The sequence below is a fragment of the Muscardinus avellanarius genome (assembly GCF_963383645.1).
Source record: "Muscardinus avellanarius genome assembly, chromosome: 17".
In the NCBI taxonomy this organism is placed as follows: domain Eukaryota; kingdom Metazoa; phylum Chordata; class Mammalia; order Rodentia; family Gliridae; genus Muscardinus; species Muscardinus avellanarius.
Genome location: NC_137803.1, coordinates 53,914,010 through 53,934,427, shown reverse-complemented (window position 1 = coordinate 53,934,427; position 20,418 = coordinate 53,914,010). Strand labels below are relative to the sequence as shown.

At 48.3% G+C, this 20,418-nt stretch overlaps 1 protein-coding gene across 1 annotated transcript in view; it reads left to right on the top strand.

Moving 5' to 3' along the window:
* GREB1L (GREB1 like retinoic acid receptor coactivator) overlaps nucleotides 1-20,418 on the top strand; it is a gene marked incomplete at both ends in the record, with an annotated part of 118,033 nt that overhangs the window by 44,856 nt on the left and 52,759 nt on the right. The window contains 5 exons of the mRNA XM_080714718.1: nucleotides 1,460-1,786; nucleotides 3,618-3,746; nucleotides 4,305-4,439; nucleotides 7,593-7,790; nucleotides 18,739-18,919. Of these exons, the coding sequence (XP_080570844.1) occupies nucleotides 1,460-1,786; nucleotides 3,618-3,746; nucleotides 4,305-4,439; nucleotides 7,593-7,790; nucleotides 18,739-18,919 (970 nt within the window). The remainder of the gene's footprint in view (nucleotides 1-1,459; nucleotides 1,787-3,617; nucleotides 3,747-4,304; nucleotides 4,440-7,592; nucleotides 7,791-18,738; nucleotides 18,920-20,418) is intronic.

The following is a 20,418-nucleotide window of genomic DNA, read 5'->3' as shown; positions in this document are numbered from 1 at the left end:
GGCAAACACCTGTAATCCAAGAATTTGGGAGGCTGAGACAGGAGAACCACACATTTGAGGCCAGCCTCAGCAACATAGCAAGGCCCTCAGTAACTTAGTGAGAGCTTGTTTCAAAATAAAAAATAAAAGCCAGGCATGGTGGCACACGCTTGTAATCCCAGTATTTGGAAGGCTGAGACAGGAGGACCATGGTTTGCGGACAGCCTCAGCTACGTAGTGAGGCCCTTTGCAACTCAATGAGACCTTGTTTCAAAAAATAAAGAATAAAAAAATAGGGCTGGGGATGTAGCTCAGAGGTAAAATGCCCCTGGGTTCCATCCCCAGTACCACAAAAAAAAAAAAGAAAGAAAGAAAGAAAGAGAGGAAGAAAGAAAGAGAGGAAAAGAAAGAAAAAAGAAAACAGGGCTGGGGTGTAGCTTAGAGGTAGAATGCCCCTTGGTTCAATCCCCAGTAGAAACACCAAATTTTTTTTTAATTTTTCTAACTCCTAGGTGATTTTAAAAATAAAAAACCACCCACCACCCACCTCCCTCTAGCAAGCAGCTGAGGACACCAGAGACACAGCCGTGTGAGCACCATGACTCCCTACTGCTGCTCTGTGTAGAAAGGCGGCCACTCCCTGTCACTCCCGGCCCCCAAGCTCCAAGTTAAATACTTATTGGACACCGGGCGTGGTGGCGCGCTTGTAATCCAGTACTTGGGAGGCTGAGACAGGAGGATCACAGGCTCGCAGCCAGCCTCAGCAAGTAGTGAGGCCCTCGGCAACTTAGTGAGACCCTGTTTCAAAAATAAAGAAGCCGGGTGTGGTGGCGCACACTTGTAATCCCCGCGCTTGAGAGGCTGAGACAGGAGGATCACACAGGTTCGAAGCCAGCCTTGGCTACTGAATGAGGCTCTCTGCAACTTAGTGAGACCCTGTTTCCAAATAAAATATAAAGTAGGTCTGGGAGTGTAGCCTGGAGGTAGAAAGCCCCCGGGTTCCATTCTCAGTACCACACACACTAAGTAAGTAAATAAATAAATAAATAAATAAATAAATAACTGAGCCACTTTAAAAAATAAATAAAGAAAAATAAATAAAGAATTAAAAAATAGGGCTGGGGGTGTAGCTTGGAGGTAGAATGCCCCTGGGTTCCATCCCCGGTACCGCACAAATAAATAAATACACAAATAAATAACTTATTGTTTATTTTTATACTTTTAAAGCTTTTTTTTAGTATTAGGGATTGATGCCAGGGCATTGTGCATGGAGACAGAAGGATCACAGGTTCAAGGACAACCTCAGCAGGTAGTGAGACTCATCAACCTAGCAAGACCCTGTTTCCAGAACAGAAATTAAAACATAGCGCTGGGGGTATATCTTGGAGCTAGACTGCTCCTGGATTCAATCCCCAATACCATACCATACACACAGGGACAAAAATCAAAAAACCACCAGCTATAATTTTCTTCACTTTAGGTCCTGATCAGATACCTCTCAGGGAGGAGTTTGAGCAAATCATGCTGAAAGCTATGCAGGAGCTCACCCTGAGAGAGCAGGCCCTGCAGCCGGGCGCGCCGTGCGTGCCCGTGTCGCCGGGACAGCTGCCCTGGCTCGCCAGGCTGATCGCCAGCGTGTCTCAAGACTTGGTCCATGTGATCGTGACCCAGAACTCTTTGGCGGAGGGCATCTCGGAGACGTTGAGGATTCTCAGCGAAACCAGACACTATCAGCGCCTCCCAGATTATGTCGTGGCAATCTGTGCATCGAAAATCAGAGGCAACGAGTTCTGCGTCGTGGTGCTGGGTGAGTAGCGCGGCCGTCCGTTTGGTCCTGTGCGTTCCGGGCTGCTGCGGGATCCGCCCCGGCCGGTCGCCCCAGTGTGGGTTCTTCCTCTCAATTTCAACCTCTCCTTTTCTCCCCAGACCCGGGGTTGTTGCCCTCAGCTTGGCCCCGTCAGCTGGTTGTGGGAGCATTCTGCCAAGCTCACCCCCGTAACGGATACCCTTGTCTCACGTAACTCTGTCCTTAAAAGGTTTTAGCAGTGTTGCGCGCTGCATGCCAGGAAGCCAGGGCACAGGTGGCTGTGCCAGCTCGTCGCATTTGCCAGGAACTCAGCTCCTGCGGTCCCTGCCTTCTGGACAGTCTATTTTCCAACAGTGGCCCTCAGGAGAATATTTCATTTTATATTTTTGCTGCAAGGGATTGGACCCAGGGGCATTTTACATCTGAGACACCCTCTCTTCCCTATTTTACTTTATACTTTGAAACAGAGTCTCACTAAGTTGCATAAGGCCTCGCTAAATTGCTGAGGCTGGCCGCGAACCCGTGACCCTCCTGTCTTGCCTCCCAACTACTGGGATTACAGACATGGGCCGCTGGCCTGCCTGCCTCTAAAAGAGTGTTTGGAACCATGTGCTCTTGTTACTACAGCTCTGTAGTGTAATTTGAAGGCAGGCATCGTGGCGCCTCCGGCACGATTCTCCCCGCTCAGGATTGCTTTGGCTGTTCTGGGTCTTTTGTTTTTCCATATGAACTTTAGGGCTGATTTTTCTAGCTCCATGAAGAATGACATTCATATTTTAGCAGGAATTGCATTGACCCTGTACATTGCATTTGTAGTATGGCCATTTGGACAATATTTATTTTGCCTATCTAAGAACTTGGGAGGTCTTTCCATCTTCTAAGGTCTTTGATTTCTTTTTTCAGAGAATATTCAGAAAGTTGTATTAAAAAATGTGCAGCTTTTGATGGCTGACTTTTTTTTTTAATCAGGTACTATCCTATGTACCCATGTGGGCTAAACTTTTCTTCTCTCTTCCATTCTGAATGGCTCTTACCCCTTCTTACAAAAGTGGCCAAGTGCCCCCCACTTTACCCAGGCAAAACCTGTCCACCCATCTTTTGTATTACATATATTTTCAGAAATCTTCAAAAGACAATGTTTTTATTTATTTACATTTTTCAAATACATTATTTTTGCATTTGCATTTGCAAAAACAGTTTAACAACATAAGTATGTATTTTTCTTTCTTTCTTTCTTTTTTTTTTTTTTTTTTTTTTTTTTGCTGGTCTGGGGATGGAACCCAGGGGCATTCGACCTCCAAGCTACACCCCGTACCCTATTTTTTATTCTTTATTTTGAAACAGGGTCTCACTGAGTTGCGGAGGGCCTCACTAAGTAGTAGCTGAGGCTGTCCGCGAACCCCGATCCTCGGGTCTCAGCCTCCCAAATGCTAGGATTATAAGCGTAGGCCACCACGTCTGGCTATAAGTATGTATTTCTAAGGCAACTGTTTAATATAACCAGGCAAACACAATTTTAGGTCATTTTTCATATTTGTTCCCAGTCTTTGAACACATACATGTATATGTTTTCACTTACAGATATAAGGTAGAGCGTTTTCTCCCTTGATCACCTAACATTATATGATAAACTTGTCCTGTGGCCGACCACGGTCCTCAAGTTGGCATCCCAGATGCCAAGCGGTGGCTCACATCTTTTGACCTACTGTGACTTTCCTCTCCAAGTCCCTGCAGTTGACACCTCAGCTGTTTCCAGCCTGGCTGTTCTAAGCCGTGTCCGGTGAGCATCTGTTTGACCAGTGAGTCACCTCTCGTCCTCTCCGTTCTGCAGGTCAGCACCAGTCCCGGGCTCTGGCCGAGAGCATGCTCACCACAAGTGAGTTTCTGAAAGAAATTAGTTATGAGCTCATCACAGGAAAGGTCAGTTTCCTGGCATCACATTTCAAAACCACGTCATTAGGTGAGTGGTTCTACGATCTGGCAGCTCCACCGGCCCCTCGCGCGTGATTGTCCGAATTGAGATCTTGGCCTAGCATGGAGCTGACGCTTGCCAGCCGGGCTTTCCCTGAGAGTGGCCAAGCCGCAGAAGGCGGCGTGGGGTCCAGAGACCCCAGGGACCAAAGCCTCAACTCAGCTGTCACCTTGTGACCTCGGCCGAGTCCCTCCCTCCCTCCCTCCCTCCCTCCCTCCCTCCCTCTCTCTCTCTCTCTCTCTCTCTCTCTCTCTCTCTCCCTGGATCTCAGCTGACACGTGGCAAACAATCCCACTTTGCTTGTTGTGGAACATTAAGGGGGTCCAGAGAGAGACCGTGCGTGATAGCGTGTCAGCGGTGAGCTGGCCAGCCACAACGGGAGGAGAGTTCTTCTGCGGAGACCGGCAGGCACGGCCGCTTACCGGCCGTGGTGCAGATGGCCGCTGACCCATCTGTCTTGATGAGAGCCCTGGCTAACTGTCCTGCTGAGGCACGCGACGGCCCTGCTCCTCCCAGCCTTCTCACCTCCGCTTTATTCTGACGCAGGTGATGACCTGGACAGGCTGCTGGAGAAAGTGCAACAAAGAAGGGGAGACAGTGTGGTCACCCCTTTCGATGGAGACCTTAGCGAGTATGTGTCGCCTCAGGAGGCCGCTGCTATGACCCCCACGCAGAACCCGGGTAATGTCACCGCAGACCAAGGGGAGACACCTGTCCTTGGGGCGGACGTTTCTGAGGCTCGGCCGTCAGGGTCAGAGGCGTCCTCGAGTCAGAGACCACAGCAGGCTTTTCCTCGTTGTCTACGTGATAAGTCTGGTCCAAGTTTTTAAAATGTAGCCAGTCATGGTGTTGAACACCTGTACTTAGTACTTGAGAGGCTGAGACAAGAGGATCACAGGTTCGAGGCCAACCTAAACAATTTAACAAGACCCTGTTCCAAATATTTTAAAAGGGATGGGTTTTAGCTCAGAGGTAGCCTTCACCCTGGGTTCAATCTCCAGGACCAGGAAAAAAAAAAAAAAAAGCCTCACCTTGTGACCTGAATCTAAGGCATTAGTAAAAATCTCCTAAAAGTAAAACCAAAGTCAAACACTTCATCTTAAACAGTCTCCTTTTTTCTCTGCAAGATTCCGGATCCTCCGTGTTTTTGCTCAGCTCGGCCAGAGGGCTTCAAAGAACTGCTGGCCAGGTCTGGACGTGGCCTCGCAGAGCCCCTCACTCCGCTCCTTCCCTTCCACTCTGGCTCTCAGCTCATATCTCAGGAGAGTGCGACTTCCCAAGAAGGCAGAGCCTCAGGACCAACCTGTCAGAGCCCGAGGGGAGCCCAGGGCCGGGGCGAGGAGTCCCGTCATTAGACTGGATTCCTTTGGGTTTAATTTCTTGCCCCATTCACCGATTGACAGGGGGCAACACTGACCAGGACAGGAAGAAAGAGCAGGAGAAAGCACAGATAGGAAACGGCCTCCTGTAAGCCGCGCTGACAGCAAGCTGGCCCCCGGGTAGGAATGCGGTTTACGTGGAGATTGCCACAGGCAATAAAAATAGCAGCTTGGCATCAGCCCGGCCCTGACAATAAATGCAAATACAGACCATAAACGCTGTAGACTTCCACGTGGGGTTTGGTCATAAAATGAGCATCCAGATTCCCCAAAGTGTTCACGTACACTGTTTAGAACTGTTCACGCATTTAGAGCCTTTATCCCCAGAGTGCTTGTAGACCCAACACGCCCTTGGTTGCCTGTTTAGGAAACGTGCTGGAAGGCACTTTACATTTCCTCAAACTTCACTAGGTCAAATTCTACAAATTCACATTTGTGTTTAGTCCCTGCCTGTCACCGCGAGTGAAGGAAAGAGAAGCCCGACTTTATCAGAGGACAGGCTTCCTTTGATGGGTCTTTCTGGGGGGAAAAAAACACATGTGCGCTGGGTGTGGTGGCACACACCTATAAATCCCCGTGGTTGAGAGGTTGAGACAGGAGGATCGCAGGGTCAACTACTTGGCAAGACTCTGCTTCAAGATAAAAAATAAAGAGGTATAGAATGCCCCTAAGTTCAATCCTCAGTATCCCCCCCCCAAAGAAATTGTACTACCACTAAAATGTTTTTCTTCTGGTTTTTTTTGTATGTAGCTTGTAAGAGGCCAGATTCAGCCTCTTACATGCTAGACAAGTACGCTGCCCTGAGCTACATCCCCGGCCCTACTAGGAGGTAGCGTTTGCAGCTCTGGGCTTTGCCAGTGTTTTTCTCTGGCAGTGAGGAGACCGCTGTGCCAGCTCCACGGCGGTCGTGCCCGGGGTAGCCACGGTGTGGTGACTCGTGTCTGCCTCGGCTCCACTGCAGCTTGATTTTAGAAAACATTAAGTGGCAGGAGTTAATTAGGCCCTTGTGATCGTGTCCAGCTGTCAACACGTGTCCTGATAAAAAGCAGCCCTCCAAAAAAGAACAGTGGTTGTCTGCTGGTGTTTCACTGATCGAGTTCATTTTGGCGCACGTGTGCATGCATGTGTATGCATGTGTGTGTGTGTACATGCACACACAAGTAGAAAAGATGGCTAGCTCGATTATCACTGGCAGTAAAAAGCTGCTGGCATGCCTGGCGCATCTGGACAGTGTTTTCAAAGCATCGCCCTTCCAGCTGCGTCACGTGTCGGGTCTCCCCCGATAGCCTGGCGTCAGCGCTGGCGTGGACCACGCGCCTTGGCCCGCCAGGTCACGGCGCTGGCGGGGTCAAGTTGAGCGTGAAGAAAGGTCAGGGTCGTGTCTCTGTGACCTGCCTCTTCTGGTCATCGGGAGGGGAGAGTCAGGCCGTGTTGCAACCGCCTTGCGGAGGGAGAAACGTTTGCCGTTGTGCCATCCAGAGGAGCACAGAGGACTCACCATTGTGACCGCAGTGACGCCTCCTGCCCTGAGCCGAGGCTGGGCTCCCACACTGGCCTGGCTGAGATTCCTAAAATAAAAAACCTGGAGACCCTCCCGTTTCTGCAAAGGAGCCCTGGCTCCAGCACAGCCTGACCTTTACTGGGCCAGGAGAGGGATACTGAATTAGGCATTTGTAACACCATCCACTGATTTTGAAAAAATACTTGTGTGGCTGGGTATGTCGACCCACACCTGTAATCCCAGTAATTGGGAGACTGAGACAGGAGGATTGCAGGTTCCAGGCTAGCCTCAGCAATGTAGTGAGACTCTCAGCGAACTGACAAGACCCTGTTTCTAGACGAAATAAATGAATAAATAAATAAACAAAAAGGGTTGGGGATATTAGCTCAGGCAGAATGCCCCTGGGTTCAATCCGGTACCAGAATAAAGTAAAATAAAAATTTGTAAATCTGCAATATCCAACTCCTGAGCCCATCTTCTCAGCAAAGTTTTGGAGAAAGAAGGCAAATCTATTAAAATTCAATGATGAATAAGAATAGGTAGTCGAAGCCGGGCGTGGTGGCGCACGCTTGCAATCCCAGCATTCGGGAGGCTGAGATAGGAGGATCGTGGTTCGCGGACAGCCTCAGCTACTTAGTGAGGCCCTCGGCAACTCAGTGAGACCCTGTTTCAAAAAATATAAAAAGACTAAAAAATAGGGCTGGGGTGTAGCTTGGAGGTAGAATGCTCCTGGGTTCCATCCCCAGTACCACACAGAAAGAAAAGAAAGAAAGAAAGAAAGAAAGAAAGAAAGAAAGAAAGAAAGAAAGAAAGAAAGAAAGGGAAAATAGCTAGTCGAAGTTCTTGGTGATAGAACATTACTTTACCGTGGGTGTTTTATGTCCCCATATGGACTCACACTGGCCAAGACCAGAAATAAATTAATCTCATTCTTGTGTCTTTCTTTCATTTTAGATTTAGATAACGACACCTTCCAAATTTATCAACCCCAGCTCACGGTTGCCAGAAAGCTCTTGTCCCAGGTGTGCGCCATCGCGGACAGCGGCAGCCAGAGCCTGGACCTCGGCCGCTTCAGCAAGGTGGACTTCATCATCATCGTCTCGCGATCGGAGGTGCTGGTCCAGCAAACGCTCCAGCGGGTTCGACAATCAGGTAAGAGAGCATTTATTGCCTTTTCTTCCTTTTTTTCTTCTGTGGTACTGGAGATTAAACCCAAGGTCACTGTACCTCTGAGCTGTGCCGGCAGCCCAGTTTTTATCTTGAAACAGGACCTCACTAGGTTGCTGCTTCTCGCCACTTGCTGAGGCTGACCTCAAATCTGTGATCCTCTGTCTCAGCCTCCCAGGTATTGCGATTACATGACCAGCACATTTCTACATCTTTTTCTTTCTTTCTTTCTTTCTTTCTTTCTTTCTTTCTTTTCTGTCTTTCTCTTTTTTTTTCAGTATACCTCCAGCCTTGTTTTTTTATTCTTTTTTTTTAAACAAAGTCTCTCTAAGTAGCCGAGGGCCTCACTAAGTAGCTGAGTCTGTCCATGAACCAGCGATCATCCTGTCTCAGCCTCCCAAGTACTGGGATTAGAAGTGTGCACCACCACGCATGGCTTACTAGCACATTTCAACCTGAGAACCAAAAGAGCATGCCCCATGCATTAATGAGAGGCCTCCTTTAAAAAGCACAAAGTTAGATGCTGGGTATGGTGGCGCTTTCCTGTAATTCCAGTACTTGGGAGGTGAAACAGGAGGATCATGGGTTCAAGGCCAGCCTTAGCAACTTAGCGAGGTTCTAAGCAACTTTATGAGATCCTGTTTCAAAACAAAACTAAAAAGGGCTGGTGTGTAACTTGGAAGTAGAATGCTGGTTCAGTCCTCAGTACCATCAAAACAAAACAACAACAAAGAGTACAAAATTAGAATTGTTTCCAATAACTTGAAGAAAGGAAGGGGAAAATATTTTCCCCAGAAAACATAAAAAGATAGAGAGAAAAACATTTACAAGTTCATGGCTAGTGTTATCTTTTTTCAAACATAATATTTGCCTAGACTTGTAAAAAGCTCTAAGGAGGTTAGGAAATTAGCACAGCTGAAAGGTGTTGACCTGTGTTTGACAAGAAGCTTACAGACATCAAGTTGCTTCTGGTTACTTTCATGGGGAAACGCACACACACAGATTTTTGTTTTGTTTTGGTGGTACTGGGGGTGGAACCCAGAGGCTTTCTACCTCCGGGCTATACTCCAGAGTTTTTTTTTTTTTTTTTTTTTTTTTTTTTGAAACAGGGTCTCACTAAGTTGCCGAAAGCCTCACTAAATAGCTGAGGCTGGCTTCGAACCCGTGTGATCCTCCTGTCTTAGCCTCCCAAGTGCGGGGATTACAAGTGTGTGCCACCACGCCCTGCCACACACACAGATTTTAACTGGAGGATGAATGTTCTCCCACATTAAAGAATTTTATTTTATTTATTTATTTATTTATTTATTGGAAACAGGGTCTCTGAAGCCAGCGAGGCTGGCTTCGAACCTGCGCAATCCTCCTGTCTCCGCCTCCCAAGCTCGGGGATTACAAGTGTGAGCCACCACGCCCGGCTTTATTTTCATTTTTGTGGCACTAGTGAGAGGATCCTGAGACATTCTACCTCTGAGCTACACCCCCAGCCCGATTTTATTCTTTTATTTTGAAACAGGGTCTCACTAAGTTGCAAAGGGCCTTAGGAGATTGCTGAGGCTGGCTCCGAGCCTGTGATCCTCCTGTCTCAGCCTCCCCTGTTCTGGGATTACGGGTGGGCGCCACCACGCCCAGCTTTTCTCAGAATATTTGAACACAGGCAGGGAGCAGGGAAGTTCCGAGCTGCGTGGAGTGTGGCTTACGCGTTCTTACACTCGCAGTACGGCGCCTCTCACACCTGAGCTCACAGGCAGATGGCCAGGGGACCCTGTCGGGACGCACATCCCCTTCAGCGGGCCTGGGCGGCTCGGAGGCTGCAGTTCTCCAGCCCAGGCTACCTCGGGGCTGCTCGGGGGATGCACTCTGAGCAGCTGGGCTGCAGAAGAAACCTGCCCTTGTTAGGTCCGGGGCCCGAGAGCTGACCCAGGAGAGCCCCCCCCCCAGCCTCTGCTGGCCACTGTCACTCGCACAGACTTCTGGGGGCACAAGTGTGACTTCTCCTTGGCCTCTGAATTTCTAAACACCAAGTGACCAGAGGGCCTGCAGGCGACCAGTGAGAGAGTCAAATGCCTCCCTCCCTGCTGCCCCCAGACCCAGCTCTCAGCTCCTGGCCGTGCTTCGTGTGTGTGTGTGTGTGTGTGTGTGTGTGTGTGTGTGTAGGTGTAGGTGTGTGGTGTTGGGGACTGAACTCAGGGACATTCTACCTCCAAGCTATATAGCCCCAGCCCATTTTACTTTTTATGTTGAAACAGGGTCTCACCAAGTTGCCGAGGGCCTTACTAAGTTGCTGAGGCTGGCCTCAAATCTGTGATCCTCCTGTCTCAGACCCCCAAGTACTGGGATGGCAAGCATGCGCCACCATGCCCGGCTCATTTCTGTGTTTTCTCTCCCCCTCTCCCCCGCCCGCGGTGCCCATCACGGGCGACGGGGGCTTCGGCAGCGCCGCGCAGCTCCAGGCGGTTTTGCTGTCTTGGGGATGCTCTGCCTCCCCCCATGGAGGGCGTGTTCTCTCCTTTAGGCGTCTTACTTGCACCGATTGGCATCTGCCGCCCTCGGTTGGTGAGCTGATATCCGAGCCATGCTCGGGCAGCCGCGTCGCAGCACCTGTTTGGAGTGAGGAGGTTGCCCAGAGCCTTTCCTGAAATAACCTCCCGGAGGCCTGCGCTTGCCCCTCTCCTCACAGACGCAGGTCCCGAGTCACCTTGTGGCATAGGTCCTTCCTTTTCCCTTCTCAGGGCCCCCAGGTTTTGCTAACGGGGGCATTTTAAGATTGTCACACCTCAGAAAGACCCAGAATTTCCGACCAGTTACATAAGCTTAGAATTTAAAGGGGGAAACCCCAGTTTTATGAACAGATTTGGAGAACTCAAGGCAAAATATATTTCAAAAATTATTCACATCAAGTTTTGGCCCGCATACTGAAATTTTTGTTGCAAAAACAAACACCTCCATATAAAAAATAACTTTTTCTGTGTGGCACTGGGGATGGAACCCTGGGGCATTCTACCTCCAAGCTATACCCCCAGCCCTATTTCTTATTCTTTCTTTTGAAACAGGATCTCACTGAGTTGCAAAAAAAAAAAAAAAGTTCTTAGATATCAGTTATTAAAACAAAGAATTCCCCAGAAACCACCAGCTTCCTCAACTGGAGAGAGCCCGGCTGGCCTGCGGCCTCAGAGGGAGTTCCCTGAGAGCTACCCTGGTGACTCACGTAGTGCTTCTCCCGGCCTGGAGGGAGGAAGAAAGGGGCAGAGGGAGAGGTATTGTCCATGCTTGCTCCTTCCCGGCTCCCTTTGCCTCCTTGCCTAAGGAAACACCCAGCAGCCAGCCTGGGAAAGCGCAGGCAGGGAAGCGGGGGACAAGCAGCAAGGCCGTGTCCTCAGCAGCCCCGTGTGGCTGAGAGGCCGGCAGCAGCGAAAATAGAAACATTCCGTCCTTGCAGATCAGTGCCAAGGTGAGAGCCCGTCCTTCATTAGGAAGAAGGGAAAGGAAGGAGGCGAGAGAAGGGAGGAGAAAATGTTACCGAAGGAATCTGTAAGCAAAAAAGAAAGAAAGAAATGGGTGCTTGCCCAAAATACACTTGTAACTACTGGTGTAATCAGTACAGGGGGAGCAGTTAATATATACTACAGGAAACCCAGGCACGGTGGCGCACACTTGTCATCCCAGCATTCGGGAGGCTGAGACCGGAGGATCACGGTTCGAGGACAGCCTCAGCTACTTAGCGAGGCCCTCTGCAACTCAGTGAGACCATGTTTCAAAATAAAGAACAGAGCCGGGCGTGGTGGCGCACGCTTGTAATCCCAGCTTTCAGGAGGCTGAGACGGGAGGATCACGGTTCACGGACAGCCTCAGCTACTTAGTGAGGTCCTCTGCAAATTAGTGTTTCAAAATAAAGAATAAAACAATAGGGCAAGGGGTGCAACTTGGAGCTCAAGTGCCCCTGGGTTCCATCCTCGGACCCGCAAAAAATAAACAAAAAGAAAGGAAGAATAAAAAATGGGGCTGGGGGTGTAGCTCGGAAGTAGAATGCCCCTGGGTTCCATCCCCAGTACCACAAAAAATATATATGTATATATAGGTATACACATTTATACACATGTAGACATATATATTATATATGTAGATATCTACATATACTACAGGAACTGTTGAAATTATTTTTGTCTTAGTACCGTGTGTGTGTGTGTGTGTGTGTGTGTGTGTGTGCGTGTGTGTGTGTGTGTGTGCGCGTGTGTGTGTGTGCGCGGCACTGGGGATTGAACTCAGGGGCATCCTGCCTCCGAGCTCCACCCCGGCCCTTTTCACTTTTCGTTATGACACAGTCTCGGTACTTGCTGAGCTCCTCCCACCTGCAGTCCTCCTTCCTCCATCTCAGCACTGGGATTACAGGCACGTGCCACCACCAGCTATTTTTGTTGTTGTTGTTGTTTGTTTGTTTAATCTGAAGTTGTAGCATAATTCTTCTCATTCAGGAAACGCCATTTCCTGCTACTTAGAGCCCCAGGGTACTGGTGTAATCAAATACAAGCCACTTCCAGCTGGGCATGGTGGCCCACATCTCGTCCCAGTATTTGGGAGGTTGAGGCAGGAGGATTGCGGGTTCGAGGGCAGTCGCGGCAACTTAGCAAGACCCTGCTTCAAAATAAAAACATAAAGTAGAGCTCAGGGTGTAGGTCAGAGGTAGAATACTAGGGATTCAATCCCAGTATTATAATAATAATAATAACAACAACAACAACAACAATAATAATAATAATATGTAAGCCACTTTGAAATCAAGGTGGGTGGGATTAATAAAGAAGTTATTGGTGACTGTATTCTAACCCCCTGCTTTTCAGTGGTGTAGGAGCAAGGCCCCACAAGTGGAGGCAGGTCTGGGGAAGATTTTCCTGCTTCGGGGAATGGGACAAACTTGGTACTTGAGTACAAACACGGTCGTAACAAAGCCAGAGAGATGTGTTTGTGTGAGGACGCCGGTGGGTCGTCTGAATGCCTGGCACGCGGGCGGCTGCTCCGTCAGAGGGACCCGAGGGAGCGGCAGTGACTGGGGAGAAGAGGAGACCGAGGGAGGCACACCCACTCTCTAAAATACATTTTCTTAGCTGGACGTGGTGGCACATGCCTGTAATCCCAGTACTCAGGAGGATCGCAGGTTCAAGGACAGCCTCGGCAAGTAGTGGGACTCTCAGCAACCTAGTGAGACTTTGTCTCAAAATAAAAGAAAAATTAAAAGGGCTGGGGGTGTAGCTCAGAGGTAGAATGGCTTCAGTACCGGCAGCAAAACAAAATACCATGGCTCCAAATCTTGAAACCCAGCCATGGACACAGGGTTCTCTTCACGTCCTCTCTCTCTCTCCTGTTTGGCCGGCACCTCCACCCTGGCCCTCACTCGCTCTTTTCTCTTTCCTCCCTGTCACCATCAGCTGTTTTCTCCCCAGGGCTCATTACATCAGTAAGTCACCATCCAACACCAAACCGCCCCGCCCTCCTGCTCCTGCCCCACCCGGGGCCAGTGACATGGCCTTTCCCGCTGAACTTCCTGGCGGCTTAGGCCTCCTCCCTTTAAACTCTGTGGTTTCCTTTGACTTCCAGGACCTTTCCAGCTTTACTTTTCTTTCCTTTCTTTCCTTTTTTTTTTTTTTTTTTTTTTTTTTTTTTTGCGGTACTGGGGATAGCGGGGCATAGAGCCCAGGTGCATTCTAGCTCTAAGCCACACCCCCTGCCCTATTTTTTTTTTTTTTTTAACTAGGGATGGAACCCAGGGGCTTTTCTACCTCCGGGCTATACTCTCAGACCTATTTTATACTTTATTTAGAAACAGGGTCTCACTAAGTTGCTGAGAGCCTCACTCAGTAGCTGAGGCTGGATGCGAACCTGTGTGATCCTCCCGACTCAGCCTCCCAAGCGCTGGGATTACAAGCGCGCTACCACCCCCGGCCTGTCCTATTTTTTTTATTCTTTATTTTTGAAACAGCGTCTCACTGAGATGTGAAGGGCCTCTCTCAGTAGCTGAGGCTGGCCGCGAACCGTGATCCTCAGGTCTCAGCCCCCTGAATGCTGGGATTGCAAGCGTGCATTTCAAAGATTTGCTTTGGCTTTCCTGACACCCCTCCTCGCTGCCACCTCAGCACACCCGAGGCCCTCTAGGGTCACAGTCTGTATCTCTGCATGACCTTTCTCTTCAGTCAGGAAGACATATGCTAGCCGGGCGGGCGTGGTGGCCACACTTGGAATCCCAGCGCTTAGGAGGCTGAGACAGGAGGATGGCTCAGGTTTGAAGCCAGCCTCAGCTACTTAGTGAGACCCTGTTTCCAAATAATTTTTTTTTTTTTTTTTGGTGGTACTGGGGTTCCTGGAAGCCCTTCTACCTCCGGGCTACACTCCCAGACCTATTTTATACTTTTTATTTATTTATTTATTTTTTTATTTATTTATTTTTTTTGAAACAGGGTCTCTTAGGCCAGCGCGGCTGGCTTCGAACCTGCGCAATCCTCCTGTCTCTGCCTCCCAAGTGTGGGGATTACAAGTGTGCGCCACCATGCTCGGCCTTAAAATATTTTTTTTAAGTCTGAAAAATAGGACTGGGGTAAAGCTCAGAATGCCCCTGGGTTCCATCCCCAGCACCACACAAAAAAAAAAAAAAAGAAAAGAAAAGAAAAAAAGAAAGACAAATGCTCAGCAGCCTAGAGAGATCCTGTTCTGAACAAAACCAATTTTAAAAAGGATTGGGGGCTGGGGTGTAGGTGTAGCTCTGGGCAGAACGCCCCGGTTCACCAAGCTGGAGCTGTGAGCGCACCTGTCATCCCAGCCCAGGAGAAGCGGGGACCGGGGGGTCACAGGCCCAAGGGCAGCTCAGCTGTTGCAGATCCCCAGTGGGCAGGAACCAGAGGCCGATTTCCAACTTAGTGAGACCCTGTTTCAAAATAAAAGGGGCTGGAGCACAGCTCAGGAGTTAAGTACCCCTAGGTTTCATCCCCAGCACCACATACACACATACAAAAACATGTCCCGGAATCCCTTCAGCCCAGAGTGGAGGCTGCCGTCTGTGAGCACTTGGCTGAGGGTGTGGGGCGTGGGCTCTGGAGCTGTACACGGCGCGCGACCCGGACGCTGTTCTCCTTGGGGGGCAAGCGCTGCACTGCGACCCGAGCAAGAGGCACTGGAGTGTCACCTCTCGAAGCCTCAGCAAATCCGAATTAAAACAGTCCCTCCGGGTGGGAGGACAGAAGGGAACCACCGCAGGACGCAAGGGGCTATAAATCCATGGGCCCTGAGAGCGGTGCACAGGGCTTTAGCCAACGATTTCACTTCCCAAGTTATTTATTTCCTGAGAAGAGATGGCAACAGTAAAGGAATGCCCATGTTTAAGTAATACTTTAGCCGGGCGTGGTGGCGCAGTCTGTAATCCCAGTACTTGGGAGGCTGAGACAGGAGGATCGGGGTTTGCAGACAGCCTCGGCTGCTTAGTGAGCCACTATTTCAAAATAAGGAGTAAAACAGGGATGGGGGTATAACTTGGAGGTAGAATGCCCCTGGGTTCAATCCCTGGAATAATAATAATAATAATAATAATAATAATAATACTCTAAAACTCAGCATAGCAGTGTTGTAGTGGAGCATGCCTATAATCTCAGTACTTCAGAGACTGAGACTGGAGAATTGCAGGTTCAAGGCCAGCCTCAGCAACCCAGCTAGACCCTTAGCAACTTAGTGAGACCCTATTTCAAAATAAAAAAATAAAATAGGGCTGGGGTGTAGTTCAGAAGTAGAATGCCCCTGGGTTCAATCCCTAGCACCACAAAATAAATAAATAGAGCTGGTTTGTAATGCCCTGGGTTCGATTCCCCAGAGCCAAAAAGACAAAACAAAATTAAATAAAATAAGTGATTTTAAAAAAAACTCATGTTAACAATTTAATATTTTCTTAATCCTTATTTTTTTCTTGTGCTGGGCGCCAAGCCCGGCACCTCCCATATGCTAGGCAAGTGCTCTACCTCTAACCTGATTTTTATATGCTTTTAAGCATTAGTTTTGGTTGTTGGGTTTCTTTTATTTTTGTTTCGCGCACCAAATCTTTGAAGAAATCAGTTCAATTCACAGAGAAGATGAACTGCTAAAATTAAGTTTCCTTCTTCAGGCTTGAAGAGCAAGAAATAAAAATCAGGAATAAAAAATGTAGAAATAAAATTCTTTGTTTAAAAAAAAAGTCAAGGGCTACAAACGCACAAGCCAGAAGAAACTGTTCTGTGCAGATAAACAGGCAGCGTGATGCGGCCCTGAAATGCGCGCTGGGCCTCGCGCTGCCCTCAGCCTCCGCTCCGCAGCCTCAGCCTCCGCTCTCAGGACTCTACTCCTCATGACGTCCGCAGCGGCCCCTCCTCGGCCCCCTCTGTGCGCAGGCATTGTGTGGTGACTGTGTGTGCCCATGGCCCCCGGATGGGCCCTGAAGGACATGATATTGTTGTTTTTCTGATCCCATAAAGAATATAGGTTAACGCTCATTTTCCTTAGACACATCTGGGTGTAGTGACCTTTCAGCAAAGCAAAAAGACTTCAAATGGCTCCAGTCTGGCTGCTCAGACCCTGGCTGTCCCAACGGGCCTTTAGAGCTGGTTATTTCCACAGGGACCTATTTGACGGGCCATCACCTCCCAAGGGTCAGATTAACACCCATTAGTAACCTCTTTTTTTTCTTTTTTCTTTTGAGGACAGCCTCAGCTACTTAGTGAGGCCCTTTGCAACTCAGTGAGACCCTGTTTCAAAATAAAGAATAAAAATAGGGCTGGGGGTGTAGCTAAGAGGTAGAATGCCCCTGGATTCCATCCCCAGTGCCTCAAAAAAAAATAATAATAATAATAAAATAGGGCTGGGGGCGTAGCTTGGAGATAGAATGCCCCTGGGTTCCATCCCCAGTACCGTAAAAATAGAAAAAAAAATCTCTGTTTGTAGTGCCAACGTGATTATTGATTCCTACAAGGATCTTCGGTGGATACTAGAGCCACTGGGTAAAACACTATCGGAGAACAAATACTTATACAGTCGCTCAGTATCATCTCATGCCTTTAAAATTACAAGAGGGACCCTCTAGTTCCCTTTCCCGTCAGATCCGAACCTTGGTCTTGGTGGTCGCAAAGGAGAAGAGTACTACTGGAGCTGGCATCACAGCCTTGCGATCTGCTACGCGGCATGCGGGCCAGTTTCAAACGGGGTTGAGTTGTCTTTACCATGCGGGAGGCTCTGAGCATTAAAGGGAGGGGTGAGTGAAGCTCTGGGAAGCTAATTGCTGGCACACACTGAATTTGGAAGGTGCTTTGTTTCTTAAAGCTAGATCTATGTGACCAGTAAAGCTGTCCTCATCTGATTACTGCTTTGCAGACTTAGGGAACACCAGGGAGGAAGACGCAGGGAAGGAGACCAGCTCTGTAAATGTAAACAGAGCTTTTTGCTAATGCCTCACAGCTCTAACTATGTGGATAATAAACTTTGGAAGTGTTAAAAATTATTACAAAGAGGGGCTAGGTAGGGAGCTCCATGGTAGGGCGCTGCCTAGCGCATGGTGAGGCCCTGGCTTCCACCCCTCACCTACCAACCAACAAACAAACACAACGGGGGGAGGTATGACACTAGAAAGACCTGACAGGAAACTACGAACCAAGTAATCAGACCTGAGCATGTCCAGTTACGGGTCCAGCTGACGGGTACAAAGGGTAGAGCGTGGTGTCACTGCAGGTCTGACTGCCCCAAATGTCTAGCCTGAGTCTAATCACAAGGAGTTCCTCAGACAGGTCCAGGTGGTGCCCTGAGACAGAGCAGCCTCGATTTATACAATGTCCCCGGGCGTGGGGAGGCAGGCCTGAAATCCCAGTACTTGGGAGGCTGAGACAGGATGATCATGAATTTGAGGACAGCCTCAGCAACTTAGTGAGACCGTTTCCAAAGAAAAACTTAAAATAGGGTTGGGGGTGTAGCTCACAGGTAGAATGCCCCTGGAATCAGCTCCTAGTACTACAAAAAAAAATCAAAATAAAGGGTTAGTGTTGTACCTCAGAAGATGAATGCTTCTGAATTCAAATCCCAATACCTACACGCACGCGCGCACACACACACACACACACACACACACACACACACACGACAACCAATATAATGCTTGATAACAAAATATTATTTATTTGATACAACATGATGTTGTGATATAGGTATATACATTGTCCAATAGAGAAATTGAACTAATTAACATCATAATATCACATACTTATTCTTTTGTCTTAAGTACATTAAAATTTACTTAGTAATTTTTAGGTATATAATACCTTGCTATTTACTGTAATTACCATGCTATACAATAGGCCTCCTGAACATATTATTCTTTTCTCACTGAAATATAGTGTTCTAGTTGGGTGTGGTGGCACATGCCTGTAAGCAGTTCTTGGGAGGCTGAGACGGGAGAATTGCAGGTTTGAGGACAGTCGAGTGACGTAGCCAAGATTCTGTTCTAAAACAAAAAAAATAAGGAGTCGGGGACCTAGGCTGGAGGTAGAATGCCCATAGGGTCAATTCCCAGTGCCCCCCAATATATAGGTAGATAAGATAGGTAGATAGATAAGATAGGTAGATAGATAATAAGTAAGATAGGTGGATAGATAATAAAGGGCCAGGGGTTATATCTCAGAAGTAGTACCATATATGTATATATTATTTAACCAGTATCTCCCTAGTTCCTGCTTAACTCTTGTGTGTATGCGTGTGTGAGTGTGTGTGTGTGTGTGTGAAACGACCTAGAAATACAGACTCTCCGTTCTTTTTTTTTTTTTTTAAGATTTAAGGTTTATTAGAAAGATAGAAATACAGAAAATAGAAATACAGCTCCATCCCAGACTGGCGCGGAGGGTGACTCGACGTGAATTCACCACAGACTCTCCGTTCTCGCTGGCAGGCGTCCTTGTGGACCTGGGTCTGGAGGACAACGGGACGGCTCACCAGAGGGCAGAGAAATACGTCGTTCGGCTGGACAATGAGATCCAGAGCAAGTTCGAGGTTTTCATGAGGAGGGTGAAGCAGAACCCGTACACTCTGTTCGTGCTGGTCCACGACAACTCCCACGTGGAACTAACCAGGTGATTGCGTCTGTGTGTGTGAGCAAATACAGCATCTCCCCTCGAGCAGTACCTGTGGCATAAGGAGTCGTTCAAGGCAGCGGTGTGGAGGCCCAGGGACGCTAACATCTGACATCTTCTCACCGGTGACCCATTTCTCATTCTTCCTTGCTCCCCTCACCTCCTCTTCCTGATTTAATGTTGATTTTATTTTAAATATGCTGTGGAGGAATTTCAAAATTCCTGTTAGAAATGCTGTTATAGAAGCCGGGCGTGGTGGCGCACGCTTGTAATCCCCGCACTTGGGAGGCGGAGACAGGAGGATCGCATAGGTTTGAAGCCAGCCTCAGCTACTGAGTAAGACCCTGTTTCCAAATAAAGTATAAAATAGGTCTGGGAGTATAGCCCGAAAGTAGAAAAGCCCCTTGGTTTTACTCCTAGTACCACAGAAATAACAAAAACAAAAAGAAAGAAAGGAAGGAAGGAAGGAAGGAAGGAAGGAAGGAAGGAAGGAAGAAAGAAAGGAAGAAAGAAAGAAAGAAAGAAAGAAAGAAAGGGAGGGAGGGAGGGAGAAAGAAAGGAATGCTGTTTTAGCTGGGTGTGGTGACACATGCCTGTAATCCCAGCACTTGAGAGGCTGAGCCTGGAGGATCGCAGGTGGGATTGGCCAGTTTCTTTTTTTTTTTTTTTTTTTTTTTTGTGGGTCTGGGGATGGAACCCAGGGGCATTCAATCTCCGAGCTACACCCCCTGCCCTATTTTTTATTCTTTATTTTTGAAACCAGGTCTCACTGAGTTACAGAGGGCCTCACTAAGTAGCCGAGGCTGTCCATGAACTGTGATCCAGGTAGGAATTCTGAAACACAGTTTGGCAAGGAAACAGTTTAAAGTATAATTCCTGCAGGGATTGGTTTATTCCTAGGGCAAGGGGAGTTTTGAAACAAAGTTTAAGATCCTGGGAAATTTCTGTTAACTAAAGATGATATGAATTAAAATGGCTAAAATCTGAAAGATTCCTGTAAACTAAGATCTCCCTTCTATGAGGGAGATTAAAGATGATGGGATAGAGCTGGGCATGGTGGCACACCTTGTAATCCCAGTACTTGGGAGGCTGAGACAGGAGGATCGCTGGTTTGGAGCTAAACTCAGCAATCTAGTGAGGCTCTTAACAACTTAGTAAGATTCTGTTTCAAAATAAAAGATAAAATTGTGCTGGAGGGGTAGCTTGGAGGTAGACTGTCCCTGGGTTCCATCCCCCATACTACACACACAGACACACACACACACACACACACACACACACACACACACACGATGGCAGAATAGATGGAAACAGCTTGCTTCAAGCTCTTTGAGACTCAGAACTCAACCAAAAAGACTGGGGAGACTGCTTCTTGGCACTGGAAGAAGAGCAGCCAGAATTCAACCCAAGAACGGCAGTAGGACACACGTGGGAACTGGACGCAGCGCGGAGAGCAGAGGATAAAAAGATCTCACCGGCTGAGCAGAGTGTGGAGATGG